Raw genomic sequence first — 24830 nt, 5'->3', positions numbered from 1 at the left:
CACTCCTCCATGGCACCTGATCCCACCTCTGTTTTTGGAGGTCAGTGTTTGCTCTGCTCCCGATTTGTATTGTTTTAATGGACTTTGAGCTTGAATACTGTTCGTTGTCTCCGTATTTCATTTCTAACGTTAAAAGATAATTATTAGATTTTAAAAAAATCAGATATTTAGTAGTTTACTGATTGTTGCGTTTCTTTTGCGTGTCAGTATATGTATGCAGCAGGCGAGGGACGTTGCAAAACGCTAAAGTAGATAATCCACAAAAAGGTGTTGACAAAGTCTTGAGCGGAAAAAATACTTCTATCTTTCAACCTTTCTGTGGATAATTACAATATGGTGTCTTTCATTATTTTAGATTTCATTATAAAACAAAGCTTGATTAATTCACCAGATCTTTATTTAAAACGACATTTTTTAACAGGAACCTTGTCATATATATATATATATATATATAGATACTACATATAGAGAGAAGGAGAGAGCGCAATGTCACCGCTTCCTTTTTTTCAGTTTTATCCGACATGTTTTATTAAAATACTGTCAAAGTTAATTTCAGACTCTCTCTTTAGAGAGAATACGTAAACATTTTATTGTAATTGTTCAAAGATTTCGAGAGGTGAATAACTAGTCACAAAATTTACTTCAACATACCATTATCTTGTAGAATCGACAATGATAAGAATCATGGTGGTGAAATATCTAGCCTTAGTTTCTCTTCTAACAGGTTAGTTTTAATACTTATTAGTTTCTATAAGAATGACTTAAATGTACCACGATTAGATGCTTTGTTTTTTTTTATAAAAAGAAAAATTACATATTTACCGGGATTAGAATTATTAATAAATAGATGTGCGACCTAGAACAATGAGAGCAGGGGCCATTTAGAGCCTTTTTGGCGTTGTGAATTTCTGAAAAATCAAAACTGCTGTCTTAGTTGAAAATTCACTTGAACCTTTGTTGACTATATATCTACTAAAAATGTAATTTTCGTGCTAGTCCATGTAATAATACGGACTTGCGCCATTATCCATGTATCCGCAAATCCTGAAAATTTCTTCAAAAATGGTCAATATTTTTAAGCTGTTTCAATATTTTGCATACAACCCAAACTCTGATCCAAAATGTTCAGTTACATAATGAAAGAGCTGTTTAAGAAGATTTTGATCCATATTTTAATTTTTGGATAGAGAGGTGGGCTAATATTTTAATTCTTTGCTGAAGGTACTCAAATACATCCGTTTTCTGCAAAATTTCAATTTCACAAAGCCTGTTTTTTCATAACTGGACCCTCAGAGGAATTTTTTAAAAAGGAAATGAATTAGCGCTAAATCTCTTCTTTATATTGATGTTTGAAATGGTACATTAGGTCTTGGTCATATGTGCAGGGTCATTTTATATATGGATAATTTAAGTGAACTTAGTTCTTTATAGTTAACCCTTGTATTCATGTGACACTTGTCTACAAATCAGAGTATACACGTGTTTTAAGTCAATATACTGCAGCAAAGTTAAAGATGAAAGGGTGAAATTATCAAACTATACAGGTCACGGTAGCCTAGTGAGAGGGCATTGTTTCGTGATCGGGAGGCCAGGGTCCGATTCTCGTTTGCTGCTCAACGTCAAATCTAAAAGTAAACATACGTTAGTGACCATTCCTTCGCGAAGCGCCCGGCAATAAAAATGAAAGTCACGGGTCTTACGGATGAGACCTTAAAAACCGAGGCCCCTTTTCACGGTATGCGTTAGCATGATAATGCTCTCACTATTCAACGACCAGAAAAGCCAAGTATCGGTCTAAATTTGAAGCTCTTCAACGGTAAATGAGGATCTCTCTATATTACTGAAACATTTTATTCAATCAAATTATACACTGTCTATACACATAAATAAAGGTTCTTAGCATCTGATATGAGAGATAACATTAACTAAGCTGAATGTCCATTATTCCTTTGTTTCATTATATTATCAAGTTAAAAGGTCGTTTCTTTCAAATTTCAAATTTTGTCCCGAAAGGTATGCTGATATTTTTACATTTCAATTATGAATTAAATTTCTTAGAGAAAATCATGATCGTTAAAACAAAATCTTAAAATTATGAACCTTGAAAACATCAAATGACCAATAACTCAAAACACTTACAAGAGTTCCAATTGCACGGATAAATCAATACTATATTAGATATGCACAGTAAGAACAGAAATTTAACATTTTTCTAAGTGATAATGAATTTGATTAAATGACATTGGCTCCCGGTCATGACACATATTTGGGTCAGCAATCTCTGTGTCAAGTATTGCCGTCCAACGTTTCTCCATTACAAAGTTATGGCCCGAACGTGATTTTCATACCTTTTTTCTGCCAGTTATCTTAAAACCTACCGGAATGACCTTGAAATATGATCAAGACACTTCCATTTTTGTACCAAGTAAAATAGGGGATTACGGTTAAACACTGAAATATGAAAACACTGAGAAATTCTTTACAAATCTTCTCAAGTATCACTGGGCCAGAAGAGACGAAACTTGTGTAAAAGCTTCCTGGGGTAGTGTAGATTATAAATTGTTCAAACAGGAAATCTGTGAGTCAAAGCTCACTAATGATGTAAATACACAAGTTCATTTATGGACAGACACAGGGATAAACAGCAAGTTGACATCAGATTCGTACAAAAATAAATTCCGCCATATGAAATGCCTAAACGAAGAGTGTGCTAAACTCTCAAGCATCTGTGATAAGTAGATGCTGAGAAACCTGCGACCAAAATTTGTTATATATGGTACGGACAAACGCACGGATAAACAGGAAGTTGACATCAGATTCATACAAAAATGAATCCCACCATATGGCATGCCTTAACAAAGAGTGTGCTAAAATTTCTAGAATCTGCGATGAATAGTTGCTGAGAAAACTGCGACGAAAATTTGCTATGTATGGTACAGACAGACGCACTGATAAACAGGAAGTTGACATCGGATTCGCACAAAAATGAATCCCACCATATGGCATGCCTAAATAAAGAGTGTGCTAAAATTTCAGTCATCTGTGATGGGTAGTAGCTGAGAAAACTGCGACGAAAATTTTTTACGGACAGACAGACGGACACACAAGGGTAAAGCAGTATACCCCCCTCTCCTCCGGAGCGGGGGTATAATTATTTCCCCTGGGGATGGTGGTGGGGCCACAATAGGGGATCAAAGTTTTACATTGATATATATAGGAACAAGATATGTTTGTGAAACACTGATGCCCCCGTATGGCAGCTTATGACGAAGGTTAAAGTTTCTCAAATGCAAGTCAAAATCCAGGCCAAAAGATAAAAAATGTTGGTATCCAAAGAAAGGTCTTGTCTCGAGGAATATACCTGTGAAATTTGAAAGCCCTTGCTGCAACTGTTCAAAAGTTATGGCGAAGGTTAAAGTTTTTTAAAAGTAAGTAAAACGTCAAGGTCAAGGTGGTTGGTATCCAAAGGAAGGTCTTCTCACAAGGATTACATATGTGAAGTATGAAAGCCCTAGCTCCAACCATTCAAAAGTTATGGCCAAGGTTAAAGTTTTTCAAAAGTAGGTCAAACTCCTAGGTCAAGGTCAAAGGGTCAAAGAGGTTGATATCCAGAGGAAGGTCTTGTCACAAGGAATACACATGTGAAGTTTGAAACCCCAAGCACCAACTGTTCAAAAGTTATGGCCAAGGTTAAAGTTTTTCAAAAGTAGGTCAAACTCCAAGGTAAAGGTAAAAAGGTCAAAGTTGTTGGTATCCAAGGAAGGCCTTGTCACAAAGAATACACATGTGAAGTTTGAAACCCCAAGCACCAACTGTTCAGAAGTTATGGCCAAGGTTAAAGTCTCATAAAATTTGGCAAAAGTAAGTCAAACTTTAAGGCCAAGGTCAAAAATGATGGTACCCAAAGAAAGGTTTTGTCACAAGGAATACACATGTGAAATATGAAAGTCATAGCTCCAACCAATCAAAGGTTATGGGCAAGGTTAAAGTTGACAACAGACAGACAAACAGACAGACAGGACAAAAACAATATACCCCCGGGAGCTTCCGATCCAGGGGCATAAAAATTCTTTAAAATCTTCTCAAGAACCACTGGGCCAGAAGAGGTGAAGTTTGTGTTAAGGCTTCATGATTTAGTGTAGATTCGAAATTGTTTAAATCATGCCCCCAGGGCTTGGGTGGTGCCACAATTGGGGATTAAAGTTTTTCTTTGATATATACAGGAAATTTGTATTTGAAATATTCTTAAGAACCACTGGTCCCGAAGAGATGAAAGCTTCCTGAAGTGTGTAGATTCTAAATTGTTTAAGTCATGGCCCCCGGGGGTTGAGTGAGGCCACAATAGTTAATCAAAAGTTTTACATTGAAATATATAGGATAAAAATCTTCTTCTCAAGAACCTCTGGACCAGAAGAGGTAAAACTTGTGTAAAAGCTTCTGAGGTAGTTTAGATTTTAAATTGTAGATTTTTAAAGTCATGCCCCCAGGGCTTGGGTGTCGTCACAGTAGGGGATCAAAGTTTTACATGGGACGATATAGGAAATAAATTTTGAAAATCTTAAGAACTTAAATCGTACCATTCATATGCACTCCAAAGTTGACTGGATTTATTTTTTTTCAAATTAAGTACTGGTACCTGGGTAAGGGTCACTAAATAAGGAGCAAATTTCACATAATGCATGTATACAGGAAAATAATTTGCTTTTCCATAATTGCATAGCCATGTTAGTCATAATGATGGTGAACCATCCCCATGTTGTGAGAATACAGTCACCTTTACGGTTAGAATGGAGCTATAATACTGGGTCACAATTTTTCATGGTAATATAGAAATCTTTTTGGAAATCAGGGCTTAAGTTACTCAGGTGAACAATGTGGCCCTTGGGCCTCTTGTTTAACAAATATTGTAGAATTTTGGCTTTTTGCAAGATATAAACATTTCTGGGTTCCATATTTCTTGATGAAGCAATTGTCCATTTCGTCATAAAGTCTGATCTTTAATTTTAATCTTTACTTTCAAAGGATGATTCTCTATAAGGCCATTTTCCGGCCTACGATAAAATCACTTAAAAATGTGATTTTATGTAACTTTAATCATTGTATTTCATGATTTTGATGTTTGTTTTTCAACATCGATCACCTAAGTCGCGTGATTTAAAGATCACAAACGGCCGTCAAGTAAAGAAAAATTGAGGGTAGGTCTATTTACATCAAGTTTCTATGCATGTTTCTAGATGTAAATGATCAAAAATTGTTTATTTATGTCGGAAATATATCAGACTTAAGTAATAAGTGCAAAGATTGTTTAATTTAAGGCTAAAGATATTTTTTATGGCAAGAATTTTGATGCATTCACATTTTGCATATTTTGAATGGAACTCTTTACAAAATGCACCTCGTATGATGTTGAAAAATGTTTAATTAGCATTTAATTCAAAGTATTATTTCATATATGGTTATATTGTAATTGTGTATTGTTTCTATAGATGTGTTACCTATTTTACACATAAAATGCCCATGCAAGAAGTGAGATTTCTAAGTTTCTATTAAACTATAAAAGTTGTGTATCAAATGGTTAAAGCATTGAATGAATTTTGTTTGTGATTAAATCAAAATCAAGTTGTAATTTATAAAATATAGTCTACATTTGCAAAAAAAAATAAAGAAATAAAGAATTCATTAATTTACAGGATGAAAATATAAATGCAAGTACATGTTTATAGTCAGTACATAAAACTCAGAACGGTTGTGTTAAAATTATATATATCGACGTAAAATGAAATAACATCGTAAGAGTTGCTTTGATGCAATTTAATTACGCATCTAAAACAATATATTTAATTTAAAATGCTATCTAAACTATAATACACAAATGTAGGTATAAAAGTCGAGCCCCCCCCCCCCCCCACGGCACTCCATAAAATGGAGTAGATTTTCAACAGTTCCTTCCACTACGCATATCAGAAGTTTTAGTATATCCATGGACTACCGTAACAGAGTTCTACAACATCCCAGGTACAAAATGGACCGTAAGAGATGACACTCCTTTCGCACTCTTGAAACCTGAGGATTAAATTCTCTTTCCGTGCTGCGTCAAGAACTAAGGTGTTTAACACGGGTAGTGACAGTTCCTTTGCTAAGTCCTCATCATTGAAAGTAAAAGTCATGGGTCTTTTGGATATTATCTTAAAGAAGGAGGTCCTGTCCCAAGGTAGGTGTTGGTCAATACTGAAACCATGCATAAATCAAAATTGTGACACTTTACCTTAAGTGGATGATCTCTTTATCTGGGTAAAAAATTCTAAAATGACGTAAAGCAACATTCAATTATCAATCACGTGACATTTAGGAACCCCTTTCCTCCTTGGCGTTTTATTTTCTAAGACAGAACTACTGTTCTCATAACTTATATTGATGCTACCAAAGAAGTGTGATGAATAGATTGAGTCCTCTCAACACCCAGTTAACAAAATACATGGATCCTATGTCACTCATACGGAAAAGTGTCCTTCTAAAAGGTCGAGGCGAGAATTTCCATTATGAAACCATCCCATCAGTAATTCTCTATCTATAAAAGTTACATGTGTACCCATAGAAAAATTAAGTTTATAACACAAATAGCAAATGCATCTTCCCGCTACAACAAAAATAGCTTTTATCATTTCTAGAACTAATAACAAATATGCAGTACTCCTAAGGAAATACAAATACAAAGAAGTAGCATAGATAAACTAAACTATCCTTATAAATAATAATAATTATAATAAGTAACTTATATTCATGCCTTATAGTTTATAAAAAATTTCTTTATTTCTAGCAGATAGTTCAATGAAACTTGTCTTCACGTAATTTCATAACAACCAGTCATTTCAGTCCTTTGATTTTAGATTTTTTAAGTAAAAAGTTTACCTTTTTTGAGTAAACATGCATGGCTTATATTAATTCTTAGTAAATCAATAGAAACACGTACTCTAAGTGAAAGTTTATAATAAGAAATAATCTACATAAGCTGATATCCTTCATTGTGAGTAGTTAGCTTTTCCTGCAAATGTCGTAAAAATGAAGCGAAAAGTTTTTATTTACATGTCATAACCACCTTTAACCAAGTTGATAATTTGGTAGTCACTTTTTATGTTCATAAGAAGTTTACATGCAAATTTTGGTGTTGGTTAAAGGTGGTTATGACATGTGTAGGAGTTACCTAACACACCAACCCTCTTGAGTTTTCCCATTACCCTAATGCTAATACGGACCGATAGTACCTTACTTTGTGACCCTATATCATAACAAATACTTTTGTATCATTAACCAATCAACATTTATCATTAAATTGGAACATTAGCCTACTAATTCATGCAGTTTTTAAGGGAAAAAATACTATTTGAAAATTTGAAGTCATTGTAGGCCGCAAAACGGCCTTATAGAGAATGATCCTTTGGTGTTGCCCGCGTGGCGCAGTGGTTAGAGCGTCTGCTCTAGAGTCGCGAAGTAAGGAGTTGATCCTTACGTCGCGGGTTCGAATCCCACTGTGGGACGTGGAGACCGGTCCTTCGGATGAAACCGTATAAACCGAGGTCCCGTGTCGCAGTAGGTGCTGGCACGAAAAAGATCCCTCACTGCTCAATGGCCGTAAGTGCCGAGCATAGGACAAAATTTGCAGCTCTCCACCGGCAAGTGGTGGCGTCTCCATATGAGTGAAAAATTCTCGAGAGGGACGTTAAACAACATACAAACAAAATTTGGTTGTAGAAAGTGTTAAAACGGCATTTATCTTGATAAAAATTGATATTTGAAATTAGTTTCCAATTTAAAATTTTCGAAATATTCTTTGGATTTTAAATTACACCACTTATTGAATATGCTGTTTCGCACTACGTCTGAAAATTTCTCCTTCAAAGCAGATTATGTTTTTGTGAGGTTAGCAAACCTTGCAATGTATCTTTTTAACCATTTTTATGAAGCTTTGGGATCCAGTATAGGTACGATAAATAAAACTCACTGATTACTAGAATGTTAAATGAATAAGTAATAAACACAAATGAGAATTAAAAATTAAGTTTGGACATCTTTATATCATTAAGCATTACATATTTCTTTCCTGAAAAGCACGATCCACGTGTCTGCAATATTGCATTATTTGATTTTCTTTTCTATAGGAACATCTGGATTTCTCGTCACCAATCACACCTGCGTTCATGACAAGTTTAACTGCCAAGATGGGTCGTGTATCCCTATTAATTGGCGCTGTGATAATGAAATAGACTGTAAAAGTGGAATAGACGAAGAAGGATGTCGTAAATATAGCAAAACTTTTGAGCGCGTTTACCACAGTTAAACAGCAAATCTTCGTAAATTTTCAAATCTTTGTTACAAGACTTAATAGAATTATGAAAAACAAAATTTAACAGATAACAAAACAACATGCAGCGGTGGTTCCTTTCGATGCAGCAGTGGTGCATGTGTTCCACACAGATGGCGCTGCGATGGGGAGATGGACTGTAATGACGGGTCAGATGAGCAGAACTGTACATCTTCAGGTATCTGATTCAATACCTCATTCTCCATCAAATTTGGAAGTTTGCTGGTTGAAGCGGCAATTTTAAATCATTTTCTTACATTCATTTTTTTTCAGTATCAACAACGACCACCCAGTCTACGACTCAGTCAATGATGACATCTATTATGACGACATCAAGTTCCACAGAGAAAACCCCACCAAGCCCAACCACAATGGTATGCCAAAATGTAGTTTTCTGACATTATTAATATCATTTTGCATTTTACATTAAAAAAAAACTTTTAACACTTTTGTTTCCCAAGAGACCAGATCCGAGTTGCCAAGACGAGCAATTAAATTGTCAGGTTTTAGTTGCCGACATTGATATATGTTCGATGCCGGTTTCTGCGCAACTTTTATGTGCTTCGACTTGCCATATGTGCAGCGGTTCACCTGGCACACAACATGTGACAAACAGTCATATCCCTCATACTAGTCATATGAACCCAGGTTTTCCAACAGCTGCGCCATCTTCTACAACTGGAAGTACGCATGCTCCATACACAGCTCCACCTACAGACGAAGCAATTGTGTCTGGTTGCGAAGATGCTGAAAATAATTGTGCTCATCTCGTTAAAACAGTAAATATTTGCAGCGATACGGTAAAAGCCAAGTTTTTGTGTAAAAGAACATGCAGCGTTTGTGATGAAGCTCCGGTTTTGATTGGCTAAATAAACGGAACTGTAAGAGTAAATTGAGGTCTTAGATGTTCTGTTGTGTTGAAATTAAAAAAACAGTATTTCATAGGTTTAAAAACAACCAGTACTGATTTAGAATTCATGATTATGGAGTAAACCCATATTATGCTTTATTAATTCTTGTCCTTGTAAGCCGTGTAAAAAATTGTTTCACTCATTAAAGAGACCAATATCGCATTACTCATCACCATTCTAGAATTCAATATTTTATCACTCTTTAAAGAACGGTGACGCGTCTAAAATTTTTTATATATTTCAATAGAGAAAAGACCTTGGCATAGGTATTTTCCTTGATAACAAAAGTAAGGGTAATTCTAAAAATTGTAAAATTTAACTTTTAAATGGAGGAAATTTAATAAAAATGCATTTGGTGACTTACATCTCTAGGATCAAATCCAACTCGGAGCATGTTTACGCATGTTTAGTGGGATTTATAGATATAAATGCTGGGCGATGTCATCCAGCTTGTCTCTCTTTTTCCTCTGCATAATTTCATTTGTTTTCATTCGAGGTTTTTGCAAAAGTCATTTTTACAAGCACGATTGTTTAATGCGAAGTAACTGAAACTCGTCAAAATTTATCAGAGAATTTGTATTTTTCTTATGACCAGTAATTTTTTGCGTACATCGAAACCTTATTTTCTGTCTTCTACCGGTAAAACCGAAGTAGACTATAGATTTCCGCTTCACCTGTGTGTCTGTCTATCTGTCAGACTTGTTTTCCGCAATTTTTTTTCTTGCATGCTCGTTTGTTTGTTTGGCCGTTTAACGTCCCTTTGAGAAATTTTCACTCATAATACCGGTGAAGTGCTACAAATTTAGACCTGTACTCGGCACGTGCAGCCTTTGAGCAGTAAGGGATCCTTTTAGTGCCAGCACCTACTGCGACACGGGACCTTGCTTTATACGGTCTCATCCAAAGGGCCGGTCTCCACATCGCACAGTGGATTTGATCCCACGACGTAAGGATCAACTCCTTACTATACGACTCTAGAGCTAACGCTCGAACCACTGCGCCTACACATCTAATTCTTGCCTGAAACGTCAGAATAGTCACTATTATCAAGGTTTTCAAGGTCTACCCTTTCCTACTAATCGTGAAGCATCAACCTGAATGTACAGGTATATCTTGAAACTTCGCAGAAAACCTTACACTATATTCTCTTAGAATTTACTGATTTTTCGCCTATACGAAGTACATGTAATTTTTTTTAATAAAATGCAAACAATGCATGATTTTTTTTTTACAAACATTGACCCGAGTACAATTTTACAATACTTCCAAGAAACTGATTTTAATTTTTACAGTAAGATTTAGATGTATATACTTTAATAAGCATTTGTTTGAAACGAAAAATTTAACTGCTTTCGTATTTTAAATCTCAAGTCCGGTGAATGGAACTTAATGCACCATGTCAAGAATTACAACCCCCTTGGCACGCAAAAGATCATTTCTCTGGTTTTCGAAAAAGAGCAAGCTCACAGGGAGCTGCCATAACAATTCCAAAAATTTTCAAAACCGGCCACGTAACGTAAATTTTACCGCCGAAATCTGGCTGAAATATTGCCGACTCGGCGTATACATGTAACAATCAATCAATTCAACATATTTGAAAATATACTCGAGTCTAACTTGATGAGTTATAATCTCGGTGGAGATTCGGCTTGGCTAGATATTTGGTCGGACGCCCACCGAATCTCGGGACAGTCCTTCATAATTCATGTCCCACCATAAAAAATTCACTAAAATCTCCGTTCAAAATATGGCTCTCCTGACGTAATTGTTTATCTCCTCGCACTAAAGACTTTCTACGATCTGTTTTCTTTTATGAGATACTGAACATCTATTGTGGCTTTTAAGTATTTTTCATAGAAATGAAAAGAGACCATAAAGCCGGGAACTCTTTAGTGCGAGGAGATAAACAATTACGTCAGGGGAGCCATATTTTGAACGGAGCTTTTAGTGAATGTTTTTGTGGTGGGATTTACATGCCTAGACGGTAAGCAATGTGAAAATAATAGTGACAGAGAGTTAATTAAACATCTAAATGACTTAATTGAAGCGAACGACAGTGTCGCCTAGGTGAATAATTCTTGATATAGAAGTTGGGGCTGAATTTCCAGACATGAATTATGTAGGACTGTCCCGAGATTCGGTGGGTGTCAGATCAAATATCTAGCCCAGCCGAATCTCCACCGAGATCAGATGAGTTACAGATCAAGTTTGTATTCTTTTCCTCTTGGATGATTCTTTTATGGAATTATAGTCTTGTTTTTAACGGAAACCAGATAATACTTGCCAAGAAATACACCCAGAATTTGTTCAAATACTAGCATTACAACGTCAGACTTTTGCAAAATAACGGATCATTTAACATGATAAATAACAAATAACTCTATGACAACGCATTTAATAACCCACCTTCTTCTGACAGACAAGCAGTATTTAGTTTAATGTCACTGTGATGTTAGTGTATTACTATCTGATATCGTTATTTCTTAGAATCACATGAAGCTTTCAGCTCTCCCCACTCCTCTTTGTCACATCTGCAGACAATGTTTTCAGACAAATTATACTCCTCTCCATACCCAATTAAAGAGTTGTCTGGGGCTTTACAATTTTGACCTGTAATTGAAATTTGTGATTATCAATTTATAACCCTCTAAAAGTGAAGTTTAAAATCTTTAAAGAGGTTTTTTTTTTGGGGGGGGGGGGGCTAGTTAAATGGTTCTAAGTGGAATAATGCTACTCCTGTTTTGTATTGTTTTTTTTTAATTTCTGGATCTACCGAAGGCAATTGCTTAGATTTCATATTACATTTAATAGCAAATCTAAATAATTGTATTTTCTCAATTATTTATAAGTCATTATTGCTGCTTCTCAAAACAATGAGCTAAACAAACTCCAGACTTTTATAATTTGTTCACGTTAACCATGATAAGAGGCAAACAAGTGATAAGCCTTACCGTTAGGACATACAGGACAGCAGTCCTCTGGTCCTTGGACTTTGTCCACACACTGATAGTCAAAACAGTCTACGTCTGCACATTCCACATGACCAGACTCGGAACAAACACAGTCTTTACATGGAGCCGGTTTGAAGGATCCTAGAGGATAAGGAGTACCTTCGTAAAAGCATATCTTCTGGTTTTGCCCTTGTCCAACGACTGACTGGTCTCGTGCAGTACTGGGTTCAAAAGGGGGAACAGTTGGTACTGTGGGATGTAACAGAAACAAAATAAGGAATAAAGTATAGTCCATTTTGCGATTCGAATTCAATCCGATTTAATCTAAAATGCTTGCTGAATGTTAAACCCAAATGTATATGTGCTTACCCACATGACGAAAGTCAATCAATTCAATGTTGCAACAAATGAATGTCTTTGTGTATAAATGCGTCACATCTTTTCCATTCTTTTGGTGCACCTCAACACGAATACAGCAATACAAAATATAGGATACCAAACATTTTTTTTGTGAATTTTCTCAACAATTTATGCAAGATGCAATAATTGTTGTATTGAAATAGCAATTTCGATTATTTATAAGATGCGAGCAAGAGATAATATCTTTTTCTTTAAAATATACACGCAATGTTATTTCTTAAGCATAATTATTATGCTTAACAAATAACATTGCGTGTGTATTTTGTGAAAGAAAAGAACAGGACATTACGATCCGATGTAGGAAAATTGATATCTCGTAACACAACGATACATAAAGGACATGGACATTTGATAGTATAAGTTTAAACATTTAATGATTTTAATACTAGAAAGGCTGATGCACAGATTCATGTATGTTTTTTAAGCCACGAAATGTTCTACTACAAAAAGCTAGTGTTCGTATTCCGCCCACTTGTGAGGAAGGAAGAACTGTGAAAATCATTTCACATAATTATATAATTCCTATATTGAAGCTTCACTATTTGTAACAAAAGGAACTTGTAAATTACATTTATTGGATTTGTATATACATGTATATATAAATCTGGACTGAGTTAGATCGAATTATGACAACTGTACTCAAATCTGACATTATTGAGAATTTATTTTTTTAATAGAATTTGCTGATATACTATTTTGCATAATAATAAATTAATTATATATCTATTCATTATAATGATTTTCACTTAGAGTCACTAATGCTGCAGTTCTGTAGTTCACTAGTCTGAAAAAAGTGAGATGAAAGTTTCAGATTACTACAATAATTGCAATCAATATGAACAATAGTATATACATATTCGACCGAAGCACACCTAGAAACAGCATTGTTTAATACTAAGTTTGAAAATAAAGTTAAAAATTCATCATGTACTTGTTTCAATGTGTATTAAAAAAGGACTTAATCGTTGTTCATCTTAGACTGGGTAAAGTTCAAATACAACATGTTAGTAATAAATGTTCCATAGTGACACATGTACATGTATATATGTAGCCGTAATTATCTCCTCGATTGAATGACGTCATTCAATTCAATCGTCCATTTATTTTCTAATAAGTAGCATGTACAAAATGGACAGAAGCCTTGGTAGATTACATTTCTTTGTTTCATATATAAAATGTATACATGAACATACAGAATATTTACTACAAACTGTTAAGTAGATTTAATCCTCTTTGTGAGGCACTGAATAAAAATGTTCTCAATTTAGACTTCTCTCTGACATACTGAGCACTTAGCAATTGTAGTAATTTAAAATAAACACTTGCTTTTTTTTTTTAAACAAAATATGTTTTATATATAGTTTTCTGAGAATCTGACATGTAGGCATTGTAAGACAAAATGAGGTCCATCTTCTACATCGTTAAAGCAACCCCCCCCCCCCCGGTTTTCATTAACATACCTTCCTTTTTGGCCTGCAATACATGTTTATTGATAAAATTTCCCTTAGTTGATGACTTAACAGTTAAAGACTTCTTGGCTATACACATGAAATATTTTTGTTTAACGATATATACGACACAATCCCTAGGAGTACCAGAGATTTGGATCAAAAGGCAACTTGAAGCAAGCTTATTAAAATCATTTTAATTTCAGTAAACCATTTGTCATTATTCCTTATTCTGTCTTCATAACATGCACTAAGAATTAGACAGTTATTTGTATTTTTAAGCTAAAGCTAATAAATCAGAATGTATAGTTTCCTTTAAAGATACAGAGACATTCTACCTTACTCATGATATACCATATTATTCAGGGTACATGATTTCATACCTTGGGCTTTTTTTGCAAAGGTTTGTATTTTTCCAATCGTTGGCCATGTGAAAATCCCATATTTCATCTCCTATGAAGAAAAACACTTTTTACATATACATGTATCAAAAACTGCACATTTAGTTTCAATATTCAGGTAATAGGTGTTCATTCTAGTGTTAATTGCAGCCCTTTCCGACCTTAAATCAGCATCATGCCTTTGATTGATATTAACTTTTCCATCGTGCTTAAGCAACAAACCTTAATAATTAAATGTTATTAACAATTTCTAGTTTTTGTTTCTTATACAAATGAAATATGTGGAGAGAACGAACAGTATTCAAAATCAAAAGTCCATTAAACATTACAAAGTAGGAGTAGAGCAAACACGGACCTCTGAGACATCAGAGGTGGGATCAGGTGCCATGGAGGAGTGAGCATCCCCTGTCGACCGGTCACACCCCCTTGTGCTCCTTGTTATGATCGGGAAATAACAGAAAAATCAGTCGAAAATTCAGTGTGCAAATAATGGCCTAACAATCAGTATGAAAAAGGTCAGTCAGCATTTGACTCAATGACAGATTGTATTTGCTGACAAGGTGATTGTATCGAGCATAGAACTTACGAAATGATGACTTTAAACGAGACTGCTGATATTCTTGTTTCATCAACTTGTTTGTCAATAACTTACCTCATTTTAGAAATTGTTCTTACGTAGAGCATGCTCTGGCGTATCGCATCAACTGAAAGATATAAACCCCCTATGCAGGTGATAAGGGTATATTGCTGCATAAGTAAGGGAAGTTGACGATTCAAAAGTTAAAGTCATCACGTTTATCATAAAGCGTTGTTGTTAGATTACCATTAACGTCTTTTTCTAATAAAATATCCAAATATGAAACAGATGTGTCAGACTCTGTGGTATCTTTTATCTCAAGCTCACCGGGATATATCGTGTCGACATAAGAATAGAAATAACCATTGTTAATTGACAACACGTCGTCGATATATCTAAATGTCGAAGGCAGCAAGTATTTTCTCATTACTGAAGTTGAATGGCCCTGAGTTTCGAGCATAGGTCAAAATTTGCAGCTCTCCACCGGCAAGTGGTGGCGTCTCTATATGAATGAAAATTCTCGAGAGGGACGTTAAACAACAAGCAAACCAAAAACGAGGCATATGCGAGGAAAATGTATTTGCTGTTACCATGGCACTTAGGGCCATTGAGCAGTGAGGGATCTTTTCGTGCCAGCACCTACTGTGACACGGGACCTCGGTTTATACGCAGGACCGGTCTCCACGTCCCACAGTGGGATTCAAACCCGCGACTCTAAAGCAAACGTTCTACCACTGTGCCACGCGGGCGACCATATGCCTCGTGAAATATGACCAAGGAACCTGATTTTGATAGTTTTACTGTATAAAGTACACCTTTTAATAGACAAAAGAATGAAAAACACTGTATTTGTATGAAATCTACGTTATTCCTCTTTAATTTTACATTTGAATTTTCTATAAAAAAAAAAAATTACATTTGAAAAAAAAAAAAAGTACCCTTGATTGTCCAGTAGTCGTGCGCTCAAGAGAGTATCAGTGCTAATGGGCATTTAAATGAAATCTGCAATTATTTCACCTGATGTTTTATCTTACCTTGTTATATTCTTATTTTCTGTTTAATTCAAAATACATGACAGCACTCTTATTAATTCATTATCGAGGCCCGAAGTAAGTGAGGTTCAATGTCGGCCATATTTGTTTTGGGCCAGTGGTCGTGCACCAGGATGTATCAGCAAATATGAGGCTAAGGAAAACAAATTTTTTGTTCATCTTTTTCATTTTGCTACTCAAATATCACATTTGTTTGATGCATGTACATTGATACATTGAAAATATAAATAATAAGATAAACAGAACATAAGAATATAGATGAAATGTATGGAAATAACGAACAGTATTCAAGCTCAAAAGTCCATTAACAATACAAATTTTAGAGCAGAGCAAACACGGACCTCTAAAACATCAGAAGTGGGATCAGGTGCCATTTAGGAGTGAGCATCCCCTGGCGACCGGTGACACCCGCCTTGTACTCCTCGTCATGATCGGGAAATAACAGAAAAATCTGTCGAAAATAATGGCCTAACAATTAGTATGAAAAACGTCAGTCAGCATTTCACTTACTGATAGATTGTATTTGCCGACAAGATCATAGTGTCGACCATAGAACTTACGAAATGATGACTTTAAACGAGATTGTAGATATTCTTGTTTCATCAACTTGTTTGTTAATAACTTACCTTGTTTTAGAAATTGTTCATACGTAGAGCATGCTCTGGCGTATTAAATCAACTGAGTGATATAAACCCCGTATGCAGATATATAATGGAACAAAAAATTATTAAGCATTCATCATATTTACATGGATGAATTTTTATATAAATTGTATTATGTTTATTTCATACCAACTTGTCAGATAATTAATATTATCATAAATATGTTTTTAATTCAAAAGATTCATATTCAATAACGAACAGAATTAAACATTTCCATTCTAACAAATAAAGTTCTACCTACAATGAGAACATTTGTACTGATCACCAATTCTTACAACTCTGATGTCAGTGCAGAAATTTAAATGTGCCCAGTGTCTGCAATTATCGCACTGCACCCACTTCACAAAAATCAGTGATGTACTTTGTCGTACTACGTCAGGAGTGAACTTCCTGCACACACAGCATAATTTATCTCAGAAATTGAATGTCCTCAGAGTCTTCGGATAGTGTCTTTTTTGGTGGTCCAGGTTCCTGAGTGTTATCAGATATCTAATGAGAAGCTTTCATCTTCTTTATACCAATCTTTTGGCTTTTTCCTGTATTTAATTTCTTAGGAGGGGAGGATTTGACTTTTGATTTTCAAAATTTTTTTTTCCTGTTAAGGTCCAGCTGATGAAGAGACATGCTCCTTGACTCTGGCTCAGTAATAGATTTGCCTGATGTGATTTTGCTTAGAGTATTCCATGGTTTTTTGCCTCTTGATCCCTCAGACTTCACATGAACACGTTCCTTGGTTCTGTCTACAAAAAATCTAAACAATTGTTTTCATCCAACTCACTGTTGTCATTGTCTGATTCATTCACTTCACAATCCGCCAGAGAAACCCAAATATCTGAACATAAATTTTCACCGCCGATAAAGGGCTGAAATATATATTGCCGACTCGGCGTTAAACAATATCAATCAATCAATCATAATCTATGTGTTTGACTGTTAGGATCGATGAAGGTATCAAGGCTGCTGCTAGATCTTTATCGGCATTTAATGGTTATATATATATATATTCCACACTTGCGGAATGGAGACTGCAAGTTTTCTGCTGAAAGTGCTTTGGTGTATGCCTGACAAGCCAGTGAGCATATATCCTGCTTGGTTACATGTATTACTGTTGATATGGCCCTCATCTGCTTATGGCATAAATTGATATAAAGTTTCTGCAGAGGACGATAGCAACCAACAACCATAGGTTGAAGGATATGACTTGTGTAAGCTGAAAATATATTAAGTATTATGTTGTGTTGTTTTGCCCATTCCACTGTGGCGACTGAAACATGAGATTTATGTCCATCTAGGAGGAGCAGAACTGGTTCACGGATTCCACCGGGAATATAATGCATAAAGTGATTCTTCATATACTGAAGGAAAATGACAGATTTAAATCAACCCCTCTGTTACATCACCAGCTGCTCCAGGTGTTGAACCCTCCATCAACTCTGACCTCGATGGTATTCCAGGAAATACAAAGTAGGGCGGAATGGCAACTCCCGAGGCCCTACCGCATCCCAGTATAGTAACTGTAGAGGACTTTCCTGTTGTAACTGCCCGTGGAGTCTGCCAAGTGCCAGATACCACATAAGGAAGCACATAACTGAGGGTGCTCCCTTTCTCATCTATGTTAAAAATTCTATGTGGTTTATCCAATAAGCTGTATTCAGTGAGTATAGATGAAAGTTCCTCAAAGTATCTTTTCACATTTATTGGGTTCGCTGACTTGGCTCGTCGATACTCCAAGGCTCTTGGTTAAACAACCTTCAAATCTGGCCACCGCTTCACCAGTCCTTTGCACCATTTAGAGTGAGGGAATTCTGCTGTTTTGTTCTCTTACCAAGTTATATGGCATTGTCAGATGCTCTGTTGGTCACATTTTGCATTGTGTAGCCATTCCCCAGTGATGCCATTTCTTTCAAACGAGAAACTAAATTAGCCTCTTCTTCCTGTCCTTAATTTATTTGTAATTTTTTTTTCTTAGGGAATCTAAAATATAAAAAAAGGTCCCTTTTTTTATTTTATTACAAATATCTTTTTCAAAAATTGTCTGATTACATTATTATTTTTTAAATGAATTGATATTTCAGTCACGTTTTGAAATTATTTGAGTTAATCATGTTAACCATTGGCTTCTCTTATTAAATGACAATTTTTAAAGTATACTCTGTACATCTTTATCCCTATAAATTGTGTTAAATATTACTTGGCTTAACTTATTAAATGACAATTCTTAAAGCATACTCTGTATATTTTTATCCCTACAAATTGTGTTAAGAATTACTACACACATGATTAAGACTTTGAAAAAAATATAAGGGCTACCAATTTTTTGTTAAGCCAATAATTTTATTGCCTGGCCTAAGTAAACTATCAAAATAGCCAGTGATCTATATACTGGGTTAGCCGTCACGGTAGCTCAGTCGGTAGAGCGCTCGCTCCGTGATCGGAAGGACGTGTGTTCGAATCACGGCTGCGACTGACCTAAGTCGAGAAAAATAGGTAGCAACTGTTCCTTCGCCAAGCGCTCGGTACTTTTAAGTGAAATTCCGGGTCCTTCGGATGAGACCTTAAAATCCGAGGCCCCGTGTCACGGTAGTCGTTGGCACGATAAGAACCCTCACCGTTAAATGGTCCCGAGTGCCGAATAAAGGTCTAAATTTGAAGCCCTTCACCGGTATATGGTGACGTCTCTATACGAGTGAAAAATTCTCGAACGGGACGTAAAACAACACACAATCAATCATACTGGTTAAGCTAATTAGTAATGTGCTTGACATATTCACAGGTTCCGCTTCAGCATGGATATCGTATTTATATACAGACTCTTGAAAGAGTACATGTATGAACAAAATGACGTCTTCTCTTGCAAGATTGATTGATTGATCTTTGTACAGAAGATGATCTTCAAAAATGTAACATATATTGATTACACTGAGTACACATTATTATCATACAATTTGCCTGTTCTAGATGTTTATCAGTATGACTAGAAAGTTTGTTGTTTAACGTCCCTCTCGAGAAATTTTCACTCATATGGAGTATGACCAGAAAGGAGATAAAAGATATGATGCATTTTCAAATCATAACTAACAGCCCCCTGTAAACCTGGAGCCTGAACCCCCAAAAGCAATGGACAATATATGACAAAGGACAAAAAGTCACTTTAGAGACTCTGGGACCTAAAAAGATAATAGCTTAATATCAGAATGCAAATACAATGCACAGTGTCCCATTGTAAACGTATAATAATTACAGGGTAAATTTGTTTCAGTTTAGCAAAGAGCTAGGTTTACTTTGTGCATAAAATGGACCGGTATTTAAACCAATTAATTGACTGTCAATTTCCTATAACAGAGTTTCCTTTGAGAGTCCAGGTACTGGAATACATTGTATGTGAAATTGCGATGATCTTGAATTTTGAAGAAAAACTATGTAGTTGAGTACCTTCAGCAACAACTAATGTATTGTTACACAAACACATTGAGTTGTCCCCCTTATTAATCAATCCGGATTGAATCTGTTATCTGTTTTTTTACACACTATATATTTCCGTTTGCTTGTGTAATGTATACGGCATGAAATCATCAAATCTGCAAGCCTTTTTCTAATCTTTTATCTTTCTGTGCAAGTTTGGAGACTGGAGCTGGCCACATGCTGAAAAGTCAGAAATTGAGATCAAGGGAACCTATTTTCACCATTTTCCTTCACACATTTCATTTCTTCAGCTATTTTTGTTGGATTTTCTTTTCTACCAGTTGTTTTACCATAGTTAAATTTTTCTTGCAGGTAACACTTTGGTCTTCTGTAAAATAGTTTTTGGTTTATGAACTTTCAAGGCCCATCATTTTTTGAGTATACTGTTCAGTGTTGATCGTTTTGGTTGTCTACTTTGTGAATGGAACATATATTCTTCCTTCACCTAATTTTTCTGAATACAATATTTTCTTTCTTTGATATTACAGTTTCCTGTCATAATATGCTTATCCAGAAATTTTGAATTCTTAAATTTTCTGCTACATCTTTCTCCAGGGCAACTCAAATTTTTAATTATGGCTCTTCTCTTTAAATTTTTAAGCTGGCTCAATGATTGAGCCTTCCTCATTTTCATCTTTACGTTCATCATCTGCACTGTCGTCATCCTCACTGTCATCATCTAAAAAGTAATTATATAACATCTTTTAATGCTAAAGATTCGATTAAATTTACTCAAATCTGCATTAAACTAGAAATATCTTAAAGACTTTATGCAGATGAACACTTCGTGAGAATGCAGCAGTAGATTTATTTTGTTGAATGGTTTCGACCAGTGAAGTCGTCATCAGAACTATACACGACGTTGTAATGTAAACATTAAAAATATTGACGATCTAACATCGTATAATTAGATTTTTTAACGTTCAATATCATATTACTAAGGTTCATGTTAAAAAAAATGGCGTAGTTGATTAATTAAATACGCCACAATTTCCATGAATCGTTATATTTCTAATTTGTAGTGCTTCTGGTAGCTATCTTGGCAAATGGTATCTTTTGGTTCGTTAGATGTGGACTTTATTGGAACATTTCCCCTTTGCAGTTGTTTGCAGAAATAATTCTGAAAATTGGATTTCTTTCAGGGATTTATCAGCCTATTTTGGGAAACGCCATTTTTCGGGAATTGGGAAAAAATTATCGGCTATTTGATGAAATTGGGAAAAAATTAAATGTTGCTTAAATCATGTATTCATGTGTAATTCAATTAACATTTCAGCATGAACTCTAATTTGGACAACCAAACAGACAATTTAATATGATCCAACTTCATCATACAAGATCAATTATTAATAATATACTAATAAAAGTAAAATTGACTTCAGTGAGTATAAACTATTTACTAATACAAATTAGGGTAGTACATGTGTGTATGAGATTCCAATACTTGATATCGCGATTACTTAACTTAATGGAACTCTTTCGCGGTGAAGGTAGGAAACGTCTATCAGCTGGGGGCAATGTGCTGTTGCATACAACACGAGATCGAGCATTGTGGATTTTTAAAGGGCAGATATGAAAGAAGTCCCGGTGAAATATCTTGCGGGACGTTCGCTGAACCACGCTAATAAATTTCAAGAGATCCTAGTCCAAATGTGTTACATATTTATTGATACTTTTTAATTAAACAGACTCTTCTAATTAAATTCAGCCATTTCTTTCTGATAATAGTTACTTTGGAAGCTGATAAAATAAAACTCTAAACATTCCAATTAGACAACCTGCTATTTGAAGTTCAACCCTTTGCAATACATTGTACTTTCGGCATACTAATTGTTCGAATCATTCGATTGTCACTAGCATAAGTACTTCATGCCCCGAAAATCTTGCGAGATTTAGAGTTTCCTCGACTTCGCCGCAAAAGAGCGGCATTAAGATAGGTAAGGTATGAGGTAATCGCGACACTAAGTATTTAGGTCATTTTAGAACCTCTTTCTGGAGATTATAAACCTCCTGCAAAAAATTATACTATTGAGTACACATTTTCTCAAAGTTCTCTCTTAATATGTATTAAAACACTGAAAATATATTTTTCTATCTGAAATAATGCCTACAGTCCTTACCATTCACTCATAGATCAATTAAGTAGGTGGAAATAACTTAATAAATCTATACATTACACAATATCACCATTTTCAGAAAAACAGAGGAAATTCGGATTAAAAGTTGGAGATGTTTTTACAGTTTTTTAAACACGTGTTATGACTGTAGCTTTGCTAAACGAGTTAAAAAGATGAAAATTACAGATAATCTGACAATTTTACTCTGTGTTTTTCCAAGATAATTAAATATGAAAGCATTCTTCACCAACTGGGGAAAAAATACTGCCAAATTGGGAAAATCTGAACTCATTTTCAATTGAAAATGGTGCCGAATTTCGGCCCCTGAGAAGGTACTGATAAATCCCTGTCTTTTGACTTGGAACGGCCTCCAAATGGTGGGACCAGCTCAGTCGGTAGAGCGCTAGCTCCATGATCGGGAGGTCGTGAGTTCGAATCTCGACCTCGACTGACCTAAGTCGAAAATATTCCTTCGTCATGCGCTCGGCACTTCTAAGTGCAAGTTGCGGGTCCTTCGGATGAGACCTTGAAAACCGAGGCCCCATGTCACGGCAGGCGTTGACACGATAAATATCCCTCACTGCTCAATGGCCCTGAGTGCCGAGAAAAGGTCAAAATTTGAAGCCCTTCACCAATATATGGTGACTTCTCTATACGAGTGAAAAATTCTCCAATGGGACGTAAAACAACCTACAATAAATCAATGGTATTTTTGCATGTTTCTACTATTTTTCTTGGATTAGTGCAAGTGAATATTAAAGTTTCTTCGAATTCCATTTCTGGGTGGTCCTTAATAATGAGCATTGCGTCTGCGTAATAGGGTCAGTCTTTAAAAGATACAACTTGACTCATCAAGAACTACACCCACAGCCCCAAACCTGGTATCCTGATGACGCAACAGAATCTCAATCAAACTTCAACTTACAGGTAAGTCTCGTTTAATTTTTTAATTCTGTTACGTCATCATACCAAGGGAATCACGTGAGATTTTGAAGCCTTGATGTGTCAAGTTGACTTAATGTCAATAAACCAGAACCTATCAAACTTCCTCTTACAGCATTTACATAACATTAAAATATGAAAACCAGTATTCAAATGTAATTCATTTATTACATAAAACTTCAGCAATAATATTTTTTCACAATCAGCAATTGTATGAACACATCTTTGGCAATTCAAGAAATTTACTGGTTATTTTTCACAATATCTACTGTGGAATCATCATTGTTCGTGGGGGATTAATGTTCGTGGATTTCGTGGGTAACCCTTACCCACAAATTTACATCCCCACGAACAACTATTTTGTCAACATACTGATTAATTAGATCTACCAAAAAACGAGCTGCCCACGAAATTACATCCCCACGAACCAATAAAATTTTGCTTGCCCACGAACATTGACCCCCACGAATTTAAATGATTCCACAGTAGATTATAAAACCTAAGAAAAGTTGTTTTTTTTTTCAGAACTCCGTCCAGCTTGGTTAAGAATCTCTCTAATGGGTACACAACTCAGCTTTGCCGCAGAAGAAGCAGCCCTGGTACTATGTGCTGAGAAGAATTTCTTTATGTTAATTCCAGCTAATCCCAGAAATGTTTTGATCCATCTTGCAATGGTGCTTTTGCTCACTTGTTTATGAGGTTTTAAATAACAAATAAAAACTTGGTCACACTCACTCCTAATAAGTTCTGTGCGTTTCAAATATTCTGTCAGACATTGAAAAATACATAGTTTTTCTTCACTTGGAAACTTTTTCAAATTCATATAAAGTGATTTACAATTTGGTCTAGATTGCTTTATCTTCCCTAATCAATTTTTTTTTTTTAATCATCAACATATTTGACAAACATATATTATGAATAGACTGAATGCCTTTCACTACAGAAGCTTGTCCATTTCTTAATGAATCCTGCATATTGACTTCTAGTGGATCCTCTCCATGATTCTTTGATGATCTGTAATACTTCTCTAGAAAATCCTTGTTCCTGAAATTTGATCCACACACTCGAGATGCCATCAATGTCTTCTTCAACGAATGTGCCTTTTGCGAATGTGGCAACTTTAACCAATTGGGAGCTTTCCGAATTATCTGGGGAACATCCACTAGAAGGTCATGAGACTCGTGTACCATGTTTGTGTAGGCCATACTGGGACCACTATTACCCCCTCCGCCTTTTCCTCTTGAATCTTCTGAAGTACTCGACTTAAGATAATAAAAGGAGGAAAAGCATAGAAATAAAATTCTTTAAAGTTTACTGAAAAAGCATCAATGAACTCTGCCTGGGGGTCAGGTTTCCATGCAATATATCTTGACAATTGTTTATTAAGTCTAGATGCAAACACGTCAATATCAAATGGTCCCCATAATGCATTTATTTTATTAAATATTTTTTGGATTAAGCATTCATTCTGTGCGATCATTAAAAATTCTTGAACATTTGTCCGCTACTGTATTTTTTGAACCAGGAA

The 24830-nt window shown here is 35.3% G+C and overlaps 2 protein-coding genes and 1 pseudogene across 2 annotated transcripts; 1 reads left to right on the top strand and 2 right to left on the bottom strand.

Annotated features, from left to right (window-relative positions):
* The first annotated feature begins 664 nt into the window (after positions 1-664).
* Positions 665-9228, top strand: LOC133196229 (low-density lipoprotein receptor-like). The gene is made up of 5 exons (XM_061332140.1): positions 665-724; positions 8157-8294; positions 8409-8537; positions 8633-8733; positions 8821-9228. Exons 1-5 carry the CDS (start codon positions 673-675, stop codon positions 9226-9228), a joined length of 828 nt encoding a protein of 275 aa, XP_061188124.1. The 5' UTR covers positions 665-672.
* Positions 9229-11746: 2518 nt separating this feature from the next.
* Positions 11747-12516, bottom strand: LOC133196125 (von Willebrand factor C domain-containing protein 2-like). The gene is made up of 2 exons (XM_061332060.1): positions 12222-12516; positions 11747-11880 (listed from the first exon to the last, which is right to left on the bottom strand). The coding sequence occupies exons 1-2, from the start codon at positions 12514-12516 to the stop codon at positions 11747-11749; spliced, it is 429 nt and encodes a 142-aa protein (XP_061188044.1).
* A 4844-nt stretch (positions 12517-17360) lies between these two features.
* Positions 17361-24507, bottom strand: LOC133196124 (uncharacterized; annotated as a pseudogene).
* Between the last annotated feature and the right edge of the window lie 323 nt (positions 24508-24830).

The sequence above is a fragment of the Saccostrea echinata genome, unplaced genomic scaffold, assembly GCF_033153115.1.
Source record: "Saccostrea echinata isolate AGI-Se365-2 ecotype Australia unplaced genomic scaffold, CSIRO_AGI_Sech_v1 ptg000030l, whole genome shotgun sequence".
Lineage (NCBI taxonomy): Eukaryota > Metazoa > Mollusca > Bivalvia > Ostreida > Ostreidae > Saccostrea > Saccostrea echinata.
This window is presented reverse-complemented; position numbering and strand designations above follow the sequence as displayed.